The sequence below is a fragment of the Schistocerca cancellata genome, chromosome 1 (genome assembly GCF_023864275.1).
Source record: "Schistocerca cancellata isolate TAMUIC-IGC-003103 chromosome 1, iqSchCanc2.1, whole genome shotgun sequence".
Taxonomy (NCBI): Eukaryota; Metazoa; Arthropoda; class Insecta; order Orthoptera; family Acrididae; genus Schistocerca; species Schistocerca cancellata.
In genome coordinates, this window is record NC_064626.1 from 1,043,749,234 (window position 1) to 1,043,763,631 (window position 14,398).

A 14,398-nucleotide genomic window follows, 5' to 3' on the forward strand; every position below is an offset into this window, starting at 1 on the left:
TCAGGTGTAATAACATGAGACTTGGGGGTGCGCTGATGACAGAAAGCATGGGTCACATTTCAGTGGTGTCGGTGGAGTCTATCAGCAGGACGGGTTTCACTAGACATGGCCTGCACCTCAACAGGTATGGGAAGGGGAGGTAGGCAAAACTTTTAGGTAACAGCATAGGTGGGGTTGGTGGCATCACTCATGGGAAAATTCCTACAGTAGTGGGTGTTAGAGCTGCACCTTTTTTAGATTGAAGTCAACTGATATGTATTCCTGCTTAAGGGAAGTCTCTCTAACAAAGGAACCACTTTTGACAAAGCTTAGGTATCCGAGTAATGAGGGAATTAGTATATTTCATCAAAATATACAAGGTATTAGAGATAAAGTTAGTGAACTGCTTATAGATGTTGACTCTGAAATTATTGGTATATCTGAACACTTCTTAAATAAGGAGATGATTCAGAGGCTTCCTTTACCAGGATACAGGTTGGCTGGCTGCTTTTCGAGGAGCTCTTTGCAGTGTGGGGGAGTAGCCATGTATGTGAAAAACGGCATCGCATTTGAGTCAATTTATGTTTCAAAGTACTGCACTGAAAAGGTGTTTGAATGTTGTGCAGGTGTGGTTAAATTTAACGGAGCTAAACTTGTAACTGTTGTTATTTATAGATCCCCAGACTCCGATTTCACAGCATTTTTGCTAAAGCTAGAGGAGGTTCTTGGTTCACTTTATAGGAAATACAAAAAGTTAGTTATATGTGGTGACTTCAATATTAATTGTATAAGTGATTGTGCAAGAAAGTGGATGCTGGTAGACCTCTTTAATTCATATAATCTTATGCAAACCGTATTCTTTCCAACGAGAGTGCAAGGGAACAGTAGAACAACCATAGACAACATTTTTGTTCATTCCTCATTACTAGAAGGGCATTCTGTTAGCAAAAAGGTGAATGGCCTTTCAGATCATGATGCACAAATTTTAACTCTAAAAGATTTTTGTGCTGCAACACGTGTTAAATATAGTCATCAGCTGTTTAGGAAAGCTGATCCAGTTGCTGTAGAGACCTTTGTAAACCTTATCAAGGAACAAGAGTGGCAAGATGTTTATAGCGCTGATACAGTAGATGATAAATATAATGCTCTTCTCAAGACTTTTCTCGTGCTCTTTGAAAGTTGCCTTCCGTTAGAACGTTCAAAACAGGGAACTAGCACAAACAGGCAGCCGGGGTGGCTGACTAGAGGGATAAGAATATCTTGTAGAACAAAGAGGCAATTATATCAAAACGTTAGAAACAGTCAAAATCTAAATGCAGCAGCCCATTACAAACAGTATTGTAAGGTGCTTAAAAATGTTATTAGGAAGGCAAAAAGTATGTGGCATGCAGATAGGATAGCTAAGTCTCAGGATAAAATTAAAACCGTATGGTCAGTCGTAAAGGAAGTGGCTGGTCTGCAGAGACAGGTCGAGGATATAGAATCAGTGCGTAGTGGGAATGTCCGTGTTACTGATAAGTCGCATATATGTACAGTATTTAACAATCGCTTTCTGAATATAGCAGGTGAACTAAATGGAAACCTAGTCCCAACAGGGAATCATATAGCGCTCTTAGAAAAAAGTGTTCCGATACTGTTACCTGAAATGCTCCTCCATGATACTGACAAGAGGGAGATTGAGTTAATAATTAAATCACTAAAGACCAAGAACTCTCATGGATATGACGGGGTATCTAGCGGAATACTGAAGTATTGTTCTATGTATGTTAGCCCAGTACTTAGCCATATATGTAACTTTTCTTTTAGGAGTGGTCGGTTTCCTGACTGATTAAAGTACTCGGTAGTGAAGCCACTTTATAAAAAGGGAGACAGGGATAATGTTGACAATTATTGACCTATTTCTATGCCGTCGGTGTTTGCTAAAGTTATCGAGAAGGTTGTATATGTAGGGTTACTGGAGCATTTAAATTCACATAATTTGCTGTCAAATGTTCAGTTTGGTTTTAGAAATGGTTTAACTACTGAAAATGCTATATTCTCTTTTCTCTGTGAGGTTTTGGACGGATTAAATAAAAGGTTGCAAACGCTAGGTGTTTTCTTTGATTTAACGAAGGCTTTAGACTGTGTTGACCACAAAATGTTACTGCAGAAGTTGGACCATTATGGAGTAAGGGGAGTAGCTTACAATTGGTTCGCCTCTTACCTTAAGAACAGAAAGCAGAAGGTAATGCTCCGCAATATTGAGAGTGATAGTGATGTTTAGTCCCAATGGGGCACTGTTAAGTGGGGCGTTCCCCGAGGGTCGGTGCTGGGGCCACTGCTGTTTCTTATTTATATAAATGATATGCCTTCCAGTATTACAGGTGATTCAAAAATATTTCAGTCTGCTGATGACACCAGCTTGATAGTGAAGGATCTTGTGTATAATATTGAAACAGTACCAAATAATGTAGTTCATGAAATAAGTTCGTGGCTTGTGGAAAATAATTTGATGCTAAATCACAGTAAGACTCAGTTTTTACAGTTTCTAACACACAATTCAACAAGAACCGATATTTTGATCAGACAGAATGGGCATATTATAAGCGAGACGGAACAGTTCAAGTTCCTAGGAGTTCGGATAGATAGTAAGCTGTTGTGGAAAGCCCATGTTCAGGATCTTGTTCAGAAACTAAATGCTGCTTTATTTACCATTAGAACAGTATCTGAAATAAGTGACACTTCAACACAAAACGTAGTCTACTTCGCATATTTCCATATGCTTATGTCGTATGGTATTATTTTTTGGGGTAATTCTTCTGATTCAAAAAGGGTATTTTTGGCTCAAAAACGGGCTGTTCGTTTGTGGTTTACGTTCGAGAACCTCTTGTCAACCCCTATTCAATAGTCTGGGAATTCTGACATTGCCCTCACAGTATATATTTTCTTTAATGTCGTTTGTTGTTAGCAATATTAGCCTGTTCCCAAGAGTTAGCAGCTTTCACTCAGTTAATACTAGGCAGAAATCCAATCTGCATGTGGAATGCACTTCCTTGACTCTTGTGCAGAAAGGAGTGCAGTATTCTGCTGCATCCATTTTCAATAAGCTACCACAAGAACTCAAAAATCTTAGCAGTAGGCCAAACTCTTTTAAGTCTAAACTGAAGAGTTTCCTCATGGCTCACTCCTTCTATTCTGTCGAGGAGCTCCTGGAAGAGCTAAAAAATTAAGCAAATTCCAGTGTTACATTGTTGATTTTCTTTATTTAAATTTACGACTTGTCACTTGAATATGTTTTTTTTATATTTCATTTTATCTGTTTTTAATATCGTGTTATAATTTCATGTACTGACTCGTTCCATGACCATGGAGACTTCTCCTTAATTTGGTCCCACAGTACAATAAATAAATAAATAAATAAATAAATAAGACAATTAGAGAAATTAAAGGAAAATTCCAGGCAAAAATTGGAATGATAAAAGATAGAAATGGGAAAGATCTGAGTGAAGCAGAGGATGTTAAGGAAAGATGGACAGAATATGTAGAAGACCTAAACAAGAAAGAACTGCATAATGACAGGGCTCCTACTGCTGATGTTAATGTTAATTTAGAACTAGAGCCAGATATTTCGGAGATCAAAATCCAGTGGGCCCTTGAAAATTTGGCTGATAACAAAACTAGTTGTCATGATGAAATACCAGCAGAATTGTTTAAAGCCACTAGAAAGGATGCAGTGAAAGTGGTTCACTCAATATGTCAAAAAATATGGATCACGCAGCATTGGCCAGAAGACTGGAAATGATCAGTATTCATCCCCATTCCAAAGAAGAGAAGTTCTAAAGAATGCTCAGATTACCGAACAATCGCACTTATTTCACATGCTAGCAGAGTTATGTTGAAAATCTTACAAAATAGACTTCGCCAATATCTAGATCGAGAGCTACCAGAAGAACAAGCTGGATTTAGGAAAGGAAGATGAACTAGAGATCAAATTGCTAACATTCGGTGGATTATGGAAAAAGCAAGAGAATTCCAGAAAGATGTGTACCTCTGCTTTATTGACTACGCCAAAGCCTTTGACTGCGTTGATCACAACAAATTATGGAACGTACTGAAAAACATGGGTGTACCAGATCACCTCATTCATCTGATACGGAGTTTATACCTTGACCAAGAAGCTACAGTGAGAACTATGTATGGAACAACGAAATGGATAATGATTCAGAAAGGGGTCCGGCAAGGCTGCATACTGTCACCATACTTATTCAATCTGCATGCAGAACATGTTATGAGGAATGCGAGGCTAGATGAAGGAGAAACAGGAATTAAAATAGCTGGAATAAATTAAACAACCTCAGGTACGCGGATGATACGATCCTGTTGGCAGAAAGTGAAGAAGAATTGAGAACACTCTTGCTGAAGGTGAAAGACGAAAGTGAAAAGGCCGGTCTTAGGCTGAACGTGAAGAAAACGAAAATTATGGCAACTACACCTACCAATTCGAGGGATATAGCAGGAGAAACCATGGAGTTAGTGACCACATTCAGTTATGTCGGTTCCCAGAACTCTGCTGATGGCGACTGCAGCCATGAAATCCGGAGACGCCTGTTGCTCGGTAGACAGGCGATGTCAAACCTTGACAAGGTTATAAGGTCCAGAGATATAAAACTAGCAACAAAGATCCTTATTGTGGGGGCTATGGTCTTTCCAGTTGTGATGTATGGATGTGAGACCTGGACCATTAGAAAGGCTGAACGGCAAAGAATTGACTCCTTCGAATTGTGGTGTTGGAGGAAACTTCTTGGACGGCATGGACTGCAAAGAGAACCAACAGATCAATATTGGATCAAATAGAACCAGATTTCTCCCTGGAAGGTCTAATGTTAAAACAAAAACTGACCTACTTTGGACACACAATGCGAAGGTATGCCTCGCTGGAAAAAAACATTAATGCTGGGGAAGATTGAAGGAACTAGAAGAAGAGGACGTCAGAGGATGAGATGGATCGATGGCATCACAGAAGCAATGTGTTCCAACCTGGAAGGTCTACGGGAGAAAGTGCAAGACAGGAAAAAGTGGCGTGATTTGGTTCATGGGGTCACGAAGAGTCGAAACCGACTAAACGAATATATATATATATATATATATATATATATATATATATATATATATATATATATACACACACATTATATTTCAAGCTTGACTTTACTGCTCGAAATGAAAAAAAAAAGAACTTTACGAGTCTAAGATGATATTACTAACTGAATAAGAATAACTTTGCCGACGATGCAGGTGGTTGTTGACAGTTGTGAATATCAAAACATGTCTTGTGAAGTTTGATACGGAAAGGGAAAACTACCAGAAAGATGAGTTTTATCTGAGGCGATGTGAAATACGAGCGTAGAGTTGTGTGTGATATGCACATATTGTCAACCAGTCGATAATTCATTCTGATAATGAAGCCTATATGAAAACAGAGGTTAGTGTAAAACTTAAAACCAAGAAATACCGGAGAAAGCACATGACTCTCCCAAGGTTGTGCTAGAATGTGATTGAACTATACTCGTACTTCTATTATAGGGAGTTCAGTGAAAATTAGGTAGACCGTATTCAGAAATTGATTGTTAGTATAATGCAAATTGACATTTCGGTGCAACTTTCCTGTTCATCCAATGTTGTGTGTAACTAATTTTAGCACACTGTACGAAATGGCTTATGTACTGTGACTGTCTCAGACCTACGAGAGTCATGGCAGGCTGTTTTTATTAATTTTTTGTGTACAAGAGTTCGTGAGCTAGTTTGTTATAACTTTGCATGTATGCCTATAAAGATCAGTTGTATTAATAATGCCCCAGATCGTTCATTTTGTATAGTCACATGAAATATTCGATCAGATGTTTCGTCGTGTTGCATCTGGTAAAGTAAACTGTGATTGTATGAAATACAACATATTAGTAATGACAATTTATCACCATTGTGTACTAGTTGGATGTAATATAAAAGATGTGCGTTACAGCACCTTGATTGCACAATTGGCAAGACACTATGTGATTGTCAGTTATGCCATTGTTACAAGACAATTGAAAGTACATTATTTTTAAGAAATTGTGAGAAGTTTCACCTTCACCTGTGCCATATTTCTGTTCTGTTGTGTATAACGAATTTCATGTAATACCCCGTAAACTGTTTTCATCAGCTTCTGTTCTAATACATTCTGTAGTATCACGTCAAAGTAAGGTGAATATCCTCCCAGACGGAAAATAAGCCAAGAAGGTGTATTTATTGGTCACAAGATTTTTGCCTCTGTAGAAGATTCCATTATTAGATTAGTGAATAGTTAATTGTAGTTAATCCAATGACCATGTATTAGAAATTACGTAATTTACTGTGCCTTCTGTACACTATCTGATCAAAAGTACCAGACGTATATTAGTCAACCTTAAATGCGGGTGCCACTGCAATGGCTTGAACACTGCTGGGGACAATTTTTGTGGTGTGTCTAAATGTATGTGCAGTAATGACAGCCCATTCTCACTCATGAGCCAAAAGCAGAGAAACTAGTGATGTTGGATGCTGGGCTCTGGTGGGAACTCAAAAGTTCAAACTTGTCATTCAAACTCTGTTCAGGCCAGTCTGTTTCAAGAATGCTGCTTTCCACAGACAATTGCCTCACAGCTGCTGCTTTATGACAGGCTGCACAGTTGTGCTGGTTCCTCTATTGTACGCAGTACACAATGCTGTAAAATGTGTTTATATTCTACATTTTCCAGTTACTTAAGTGAAAGAAAAGGCTCACACCCTAACCATGAAAAACACCACATACAATGACACCAACTCCTCAATACTTCACTGTTGAACTTACACATGATGGCAGGTAAAGTTCTCCAGGCATTCACCAAACCAAACCCTTCCATCAGGTTGCTGTAGGGTGTAGCTTGATTTATCACTCAGTATTACGTGTTACTAATCATTCGCTCTCCAGTGGTACCATTCTTAACACCACCTCAAGAGTTGATTGCAGAAATGTGTCCCTTTTGAGGAGCTGCTCGGCCATTGTACCACATTTATTTTAACTTCCTGTCACTGTGCTAGCTGGACTGCTGGTAGCACTGTGGAACTCATGATTGATTCCATTTGCTTATTCCATTGATTTTTTTGCAACCCCCCTCCGTAATACACAACGGTGTCCGTATTTATACGAGTTCTGCCTGGTCTTAGTTTAGCTGTGGTTGTTCAATCACATTTCTACTTTACAGTGATGTCAGCAACAGTCGTCTTGGACAGCCTTAGAAGAGTTGAAATGTCTCTGATGGACTTGTTACTCAAGTTATATCCAATGATAAGCCCACATTCATAATCAGTGAGCTCTCCTAACTGACACATTTTGCTGTCACTGCTTTTCTAGTGATAACATTATACTTTATGACTCCTTATATACTGGCAGGTCCCCCTCTTGTGGCATCTAATGGTAAATTCTGCATTAATTGGGGTGCCCGAATATTTTTGAGCAGATAGTGTGCTTAATATTAAGCATATTAAGGCTAAATAAAGAGTAATATAAACTCACGAGAGACTGTAGCTCCTTGAATACATGAAGTCTTGTGTTTCAGCAGATGGCATCTTCTCCAGATGTGGCTGATTTCCCTCCTGAACTGTACACAAAACCGTTAGCACTTGTGGGTTTGACGGGGCTTGATGCTCTTAATAATGCGGTGCACAGAGCAATATGGGATGCATTTAGTAACAACCGCAGGCCAGACAGAGCACCTGTACAGTTTAAGTTATTGACTGCATCTCATGAATTTCCACCAATGAAGCCGAAGGTATTTTTAATCTTTGTTGCAGAAATTGTATTTCTTTCATTTAGTATTTATCTATCTGTTTACTTGTTTCTACCTGTGGAGAATTGTATCAAAGTGGCAACCGTCACAGTCTCTCATAATGTGTTCAGTTTACAGAATTAGTTATGACAGCATTGCTAACTATAGAAAACTTTTGATTTTCATCAAAACTGATTCCATAATTGAATTCTTGGGGATTTGCCATATGAATTCACTAGACTATTGTTTTGAAATGGTGTTACTGATTTTGGCTGTAATATATGAATATTAATTAATGTTACAGAAAAATTTATAAATTTCTTATCTTGTGTAGATGGCCCTTTCTGTTGTGTAGCCTGATGTGTAGGTAGGTTGGAAGGTGACAATCTGTTTGGGAGTTGGTGAAGTCAACCAGTGTGAAAGTGGTATCTTGGTTGAAGTGTCTGATCTGTAGCTGGAAGTGTATATTAGCCTGGAAGCAGATTTATTTTCTGTGTACTTGGGTCCTGCAGTATGTTTATCAATAAAAGAAATGCTAAGTAATGGAAAAAGTGGAAAGTGAAAACTGCATATTAAATTATTTGTTGCAATGTTATATGCATTTACCCCTGCAGACAATATGCTTTTATTCAGAAATTCAGTTTGATTGCATTCTAGAACCTAGGAAGTTAAGTATATACTTAATTATTCTCCAGTGATTGAAACAGAAACATCTTTATGGGGCTGGCTATATAAATATATTGTTCTACCATCATGTCATACCTGTGACTGTTTGCAGTAGGTAAATGGATGGCACATTGGAACAAACTGTTTACCATCAACTCACTAATAAATGTATTTTTTCTGCATACAGGTAGTCACCACAATCTGTATAAGCAAGTAGTAATCTCAGAACATTGGACTACAAAGTTTGCTCATTGTCAGGTTCAACTAGGCAAGTAGTCAGTGATAAGCACATTGGACTTGCATTAGGAATGACTGTAGTTCAGTACCATATCTGGCCACTGAAGTTAGCTTCCTGTGGTTTCCCTAATTCCTGTAAGGTAAATACTGTGGTAGTTACAATGTTAATGACATTGGTTTCCGTTCCCAACCTGTCAGGTCTCTATTTCTAAACAAAGTTGCCATTGATGGGATAGTAAACCATAATCCTTAATTTGATCTAACAGATTCATTCCCTGTCTTGTGGCAACTCCACATGGAGTGGCAGAGAAGCAGCAAGCAGTTGTGTTTCTCCCATATGCTGCCACTGTATTAGGTAGAGTTGGTTGCATATCGGAGGACTATGAGGTACAGCACATATCTGCTGGCACAAATTGGACTGCATTTGGACATTGTAAAAGATGGACTCCTGACTTGTGGAGGCACAGATCGTCATATTCTTTCTCACTGAGGTCTGCCAGATGTTGGCCAAAGTATCATAATTGAGGGAGAATGCTGTGTTGAGCACTAGTTGGGCACTTGTCTGAGACTAACGTATGAGTTGATGACTGTAACACAGCTTTATGATTGCACACCTTATCGCTGTTGACCAAATGAAGACACATACTCAGGCTGCTAACGTCTGGGACTTGATCATGAAAGAATCCATTGAAAATAGAATTACAAACAACACTATTAACTGCTCAGACAAATTTTGAGCTTGGAGCCAATTGTAGTTCAATACAGTCCATGACATTTAAACTGAACCCGTGCCAGTCATCCTCAGGTGAACCATTGATGACTCACCTTAGAATAACTGACAGGTGCCAGTTGATATGTCATGGAATGTATTGAATGACAATTCAGTTTTCTGGTAAAATTTTAAAATCCACAACACTATTAACTGTAGCACAGGGTATCACCTCAGCAAGGCCGAAGATACGACCCTCCATCACCTTTACTTAAATTGCTTTTGACATTGACAGAATTGCAAATGTTATGGAGGTGTGTCTCGGACTGCCTTTTCATTTTTTTTTACACATAAAACAGTTGTTGTGGTGGATATATGTTTTCATGACTTTCTGCTGTTAATTACACTTCTTGGAAATAGACTTCATGAAAATTATAATTTTTTTTAAACAATTCAAGATTTAAAACATGTAGACAACTGAAACCGAGCAGAATTTGCAGTATATTTTGATTTTAAGCTTTACTAAAATAACAGTAGATACTGACATCCCTACCCTCTCACAAATTATCATCAGGGACATAATATTACAGATTTAAAACATTCACAACATAACTATATTGAAAAACGCATTTCATTTGTGAGACATTGTGTATGAAATCAGCTTTGAGTATACTTCTCATAGTTTCAGTGTAGACCAACTATTGAAGTCGATAAATCTATGAAGAGAGACACTTTGCCACATTTTAGTTTTAAAAGATCAAGCGGAAAATAATTTTATATTCTTAAAAACCTCTGAATCATTTTTTAATAACTGTCAGTCTGCTTGTGTTTCACGTAGACTGTCAGAGAGCAAATCAAACAAATTGAAACACCGCACTGTAGACACAGTTACCTTGTTTTACTCTTCAAATGAGGAGAGCAAAAACATACATTTTCAAACAGTTCTTTCTGTGTTTGAGGCTCATACTACCTTCAAAACAGGGTTTTCTCTGAGACTTTTCACCGTATGTCGCTGTTCAGGGAGCAGCAAGGCAATCTAACCTTGTTCTTATGTAACCTGGAACCTGTTTTATCCGTCTAAAACATCTGTTCTTATTGAAGAAGTAAGCTTCTCCATTGTCATCAACTGTCACATCATCGTCACTTTGTTTCCTGCTTCAAATTAGTGTCATGATCACCAAGTATCTCAAAAGCAGGGTTATTGTTGTCATACACGTTTTCATCTGAGAATTCATTGACATCTACATCTGCCTCACATAAAACAACTTGCGTAGAAGATGCAACTTTCCGTGCCATGGAGAAACCGTAATATTCAATAAGAATACAACACACAAACACTATATGTCTGCAAGACTTCTCATGGCCAAAAAATAAGAAAGTGCAGCAACAGTGCAAACATTCTGCTATGTTTATCTTGCCATCCAATAGGGAGGTACATACATTTGTAGCAGTCTGAGAGGCAGTCTATAGTAATTAAGGAATAAAGAACAGTGGAGGTTAATACAATAACGTAACAGTTGAACAACAATGTGGACACAGGAACACTGTGGCTGTTTGAGGCATTGACAGTAAGCTGAATGTGAAACCAATTTGTGAATCTGAGTGTAGTGTCACAGCAGTTAGGGTGCAGGACCAGGTTACTTTGTTTTCCCTGCATTTATTAGGGCACATGCCAGGATGACTGTAATTCCCTCCTCTGTCTGGAGTGCGGGACTTTGGCTCGTCAATTTCCAATAACACAATACCAATAGCTATTATTTAGGTTTTATTTTTAGGCTACCAGTTTCAACTTTACATTAAGTCATCTTCAGGCCTATACAATGAAGGTTATAAACTAGCAATAGGTACATATTAAAAAGATAGAGGCCGGTGTTACATATTAATTTATATAATTAAAAGAAATTGGTCTTAACTAAAATCTATATAATACAAAGTTATATGTACTATCAGCAAGTAACCAGTTATTCATGCATATTGTGAAACCATCAGTAACTTAATGGAAGTATTCATAAAACAGTAGTGTCAAAGTAATCCAACCATCAGTCCTGTATATCCATTGTCTGTAAATATGTGTGGTTATATGTGGTAGACTCTACTGGTTTTTGTCTAAAAATAAGAGGCAGGCAGATGGACTGACTCATATGTAAAGTAAATAGATCATATATCAGGTAAAATAAAGGGGGATACACTATAAGCAATGGCAATCCTTATAGTAAGTATACAAAAAGGAATGATACATTGAAAAGGAATTACAGCTATTGAAACACCATAGCTGTCCTCAATTGTTATTAGATAATACTCTTTAGGTTTAGGTTTAGTTATGTAGATGTTTCAGTCCATTCGGTTTTACGTTACACTAATGATAGATTGTAATAATTTCATCTATGCAACTTTTCATGATATTTAAGTGTTCTAATGATGGTCTGGGGAGTGGAGATTATTTTCTGGTGAGCGTGTGTGTGTGTGTGTGTGTGTGTGTGTGTGTGTGTGTGTGTGTGTGTAACACTGTGCCAAGATGAGCTGGCCGTGCACCAAGGCATGTTTAGCCACAGGGTGATCCTCATTACCAACAAACACTGTCTGCCTGTGTCCATTCATGCGAATGGACAGTTTGTTGCTGGTCATTCCTACATAGAATGCGTCACAATGTAGGCAGGTCAGTTGGTAGATCATGTGGGTGCTTTCACACGTGGCTCTGCCTTTGATCGTGTACACCTTCCGGGTTACAGGACTGGAGTAGGTGGTGGTGGGAGGGTGCATGGGACAGGTTTTGCACTGGGGGCGGTTACAAGGGTAGGAGCCAGAGGGTAGGGAAGGTGGTTTGGGGATTTCATAGGGATGAACTAAGAGGTTACGAAGGTTAGGTGGACGGCGGAAAGACACTCTTGGTGGAGTGGAGAGGATTTCATGAAGGATGGATCTCATTTCAGGGCAGGATTTGAGGAAGTCGTATCCCTGCTGGAGAGCCACATGCAGAGTCTGATCCAGTCCCGGAAAGTATCCTGTCACAAGTGGGGCACTTTTGTGGTTCTTCTGTGGGAGTTTCTGGGTTTGAGAGGATGAGGAAGTGGCTCTGGTTATTTGCTTCTGTACCAGGTCGGGAGGGTAGTTGCGGGATGCGAAAGCTGTTGTCAGGTTGTTGGTGTAATGGTTCAGGGATTCCGGACTGGAGCAGAAGACCTAGGCTGTAGGGAAGGGACCGTTTGATGTGGAATGGGTGGCAGCTGTCATAATGGAGGTACTGTTGCTTGTTGGTGGGTTTGATGTGGACGGACGTGTGAAGCTGACCATTGGACAGGTAGAGGTCAACATCAAGGAAAGTAGCATGGGATTTGGAGTAGGACCAGGTGAATCTGATGGAACCAAAGGAGTTGAGGTTGGAGAGGAAATTCTGGAGTTCTTCTTCACTGTGAGGCCAGATCATGAAGATGTCATCAATAAATCTGTACCAAACTTTGGGTTGGCAGGCTTGGGTAACCAAGAAGGCTTCCTCTAAGCGACCCATGAATAGGTTGGCGTACGAAGGGGCCATCCTGGTACCCATGGCTGTTCCCTTTAATTGTTGGTATGTCTAGTCTTCAAAAGTGAAGAAGTTGTGGGTCAAGATGTAGCTGGCTAAGGTAATAAGGAAAGAGGTTTTAGGTAGGGTGGCAGGTGATCAGTGTGAAAGGAAGTGCTCCATTGCAACGAGACCCTGGACGTGCGGGATATTTGTGTATAAGGAAGTGGCATCAATGGTTACAAGGATGGTTTCCGGGGGTAACAGATTGGGTAAGGATTCCAGCCATTCGAGAAAGTGGTTGATGTCTTTGATGAAGGATGGGAGACTGCATGTAATCGGTTGAAGGTGTTGATCTATGTAGGCAGAGATACGTTCTGTGGGGGCATATATATATATATGGACTCTCATTCTATTTAAAATTTTGTGGTAAGTACTTGAGGTCACCTCTTGATTTTTGCATTTCCCCTTTGATTTATATATATTTATATGGAACAGTTAATGTCCAGTTTGGTTGAGCACTATTTGTTATATAAAATCTGTAATTACACAGTTTAGTAGTATATTTTTTATTTTCACGACTTCCTATAACGGGACTACTGTTAATTATCTTCTTTCCATAGATACTCTCCAGAAGTATGATGTTAGGAAGTTTCTGCCCAAATAACTGATGTTGGCTTCCCATCTTCCAAATAGTTTTCTTACAATTAGAGGCTTTGCAGGTATTGGTGAAAAAGGTGTGCTTTTGGAAAATTAACATACTCATTATCCACTTTTTGATTATAATATCTTAGGTCTTATTACACGGATGGATACATTTCTACTTTTTATTTTTACTTTTTGCTGTCATCCTCCTACAGTTTGGTTGCTCCTTATGGAGTATTATCTAATAACAATTGAGTACAGCTATGGTATTTTAATAGCTGTAATTCCTTTTCAATGTATCATTCCTTTTTGTATACTTACTATAAAGATTACCATTGCCTTTAGTGTGCCACCCTTTATTTTACCTGATATATGATCCTGCTATTTACTTTCACATGATGAGCCGGTCCCTCTGCCCCCCTCTTTTACTTTTTGACGAAAACCAGTAGAGTCTACCATGTATAACCATACATATTTATAGACAATGGACACACAGGACTGATGGCTGCATTACTTTGACACTTCTGTTTATGAATACTTCCATTAAGTTATTGATGGTTTCACAGTATGCATGAATAACTGGTTAATTGCTGATAGCACATATTACATTGTATCACATAGATTTTAATTAAGACCAATTTCTTTTAATTACATAAATTAATATGTAACACTGGCTTCATTTAGACAATACGCTCTGTCTTTGTAATATTGTCACAGAAGAAGCTGAGTAGTACCGTGGTGTATTAGGTTATGATACTAAACTGTTGAATAGAGGGTTGTGAGTTCCAAACTCACCCGGATGGTACCATTTTAATTTCTGTATTCTGTTCAAGTACATTCTAGAAGCATCCACAAATGTCA

General features: G+C 38.7%; 1 protein-coding gene across 1 annotated transcript in view; it reads left to right on the top strand.

Moving 5' to 3' along the window:
- The first annotated feature begins 5,242 nt into the window (after window positions 1–5,242).
- LOC126090089 (trafficking protein particle complex subunit 11) overlaps window positions 5,243–14,398 on the top strand; it is a 122,681-nt gene continuing 113,525 nt past the window's right edge. The window contains 2 exon segments of the mRNA XM_049906959.1: window positions 5,243–5,440; window positions 7,572–7,784. Coding sequence (XP_049762916.1) covers window positions 5,429–5,440; window positions 7,572–7,784 — 225 coding nt within the window. The 5' untranslated portion in view covers window positions 5,243–5,428.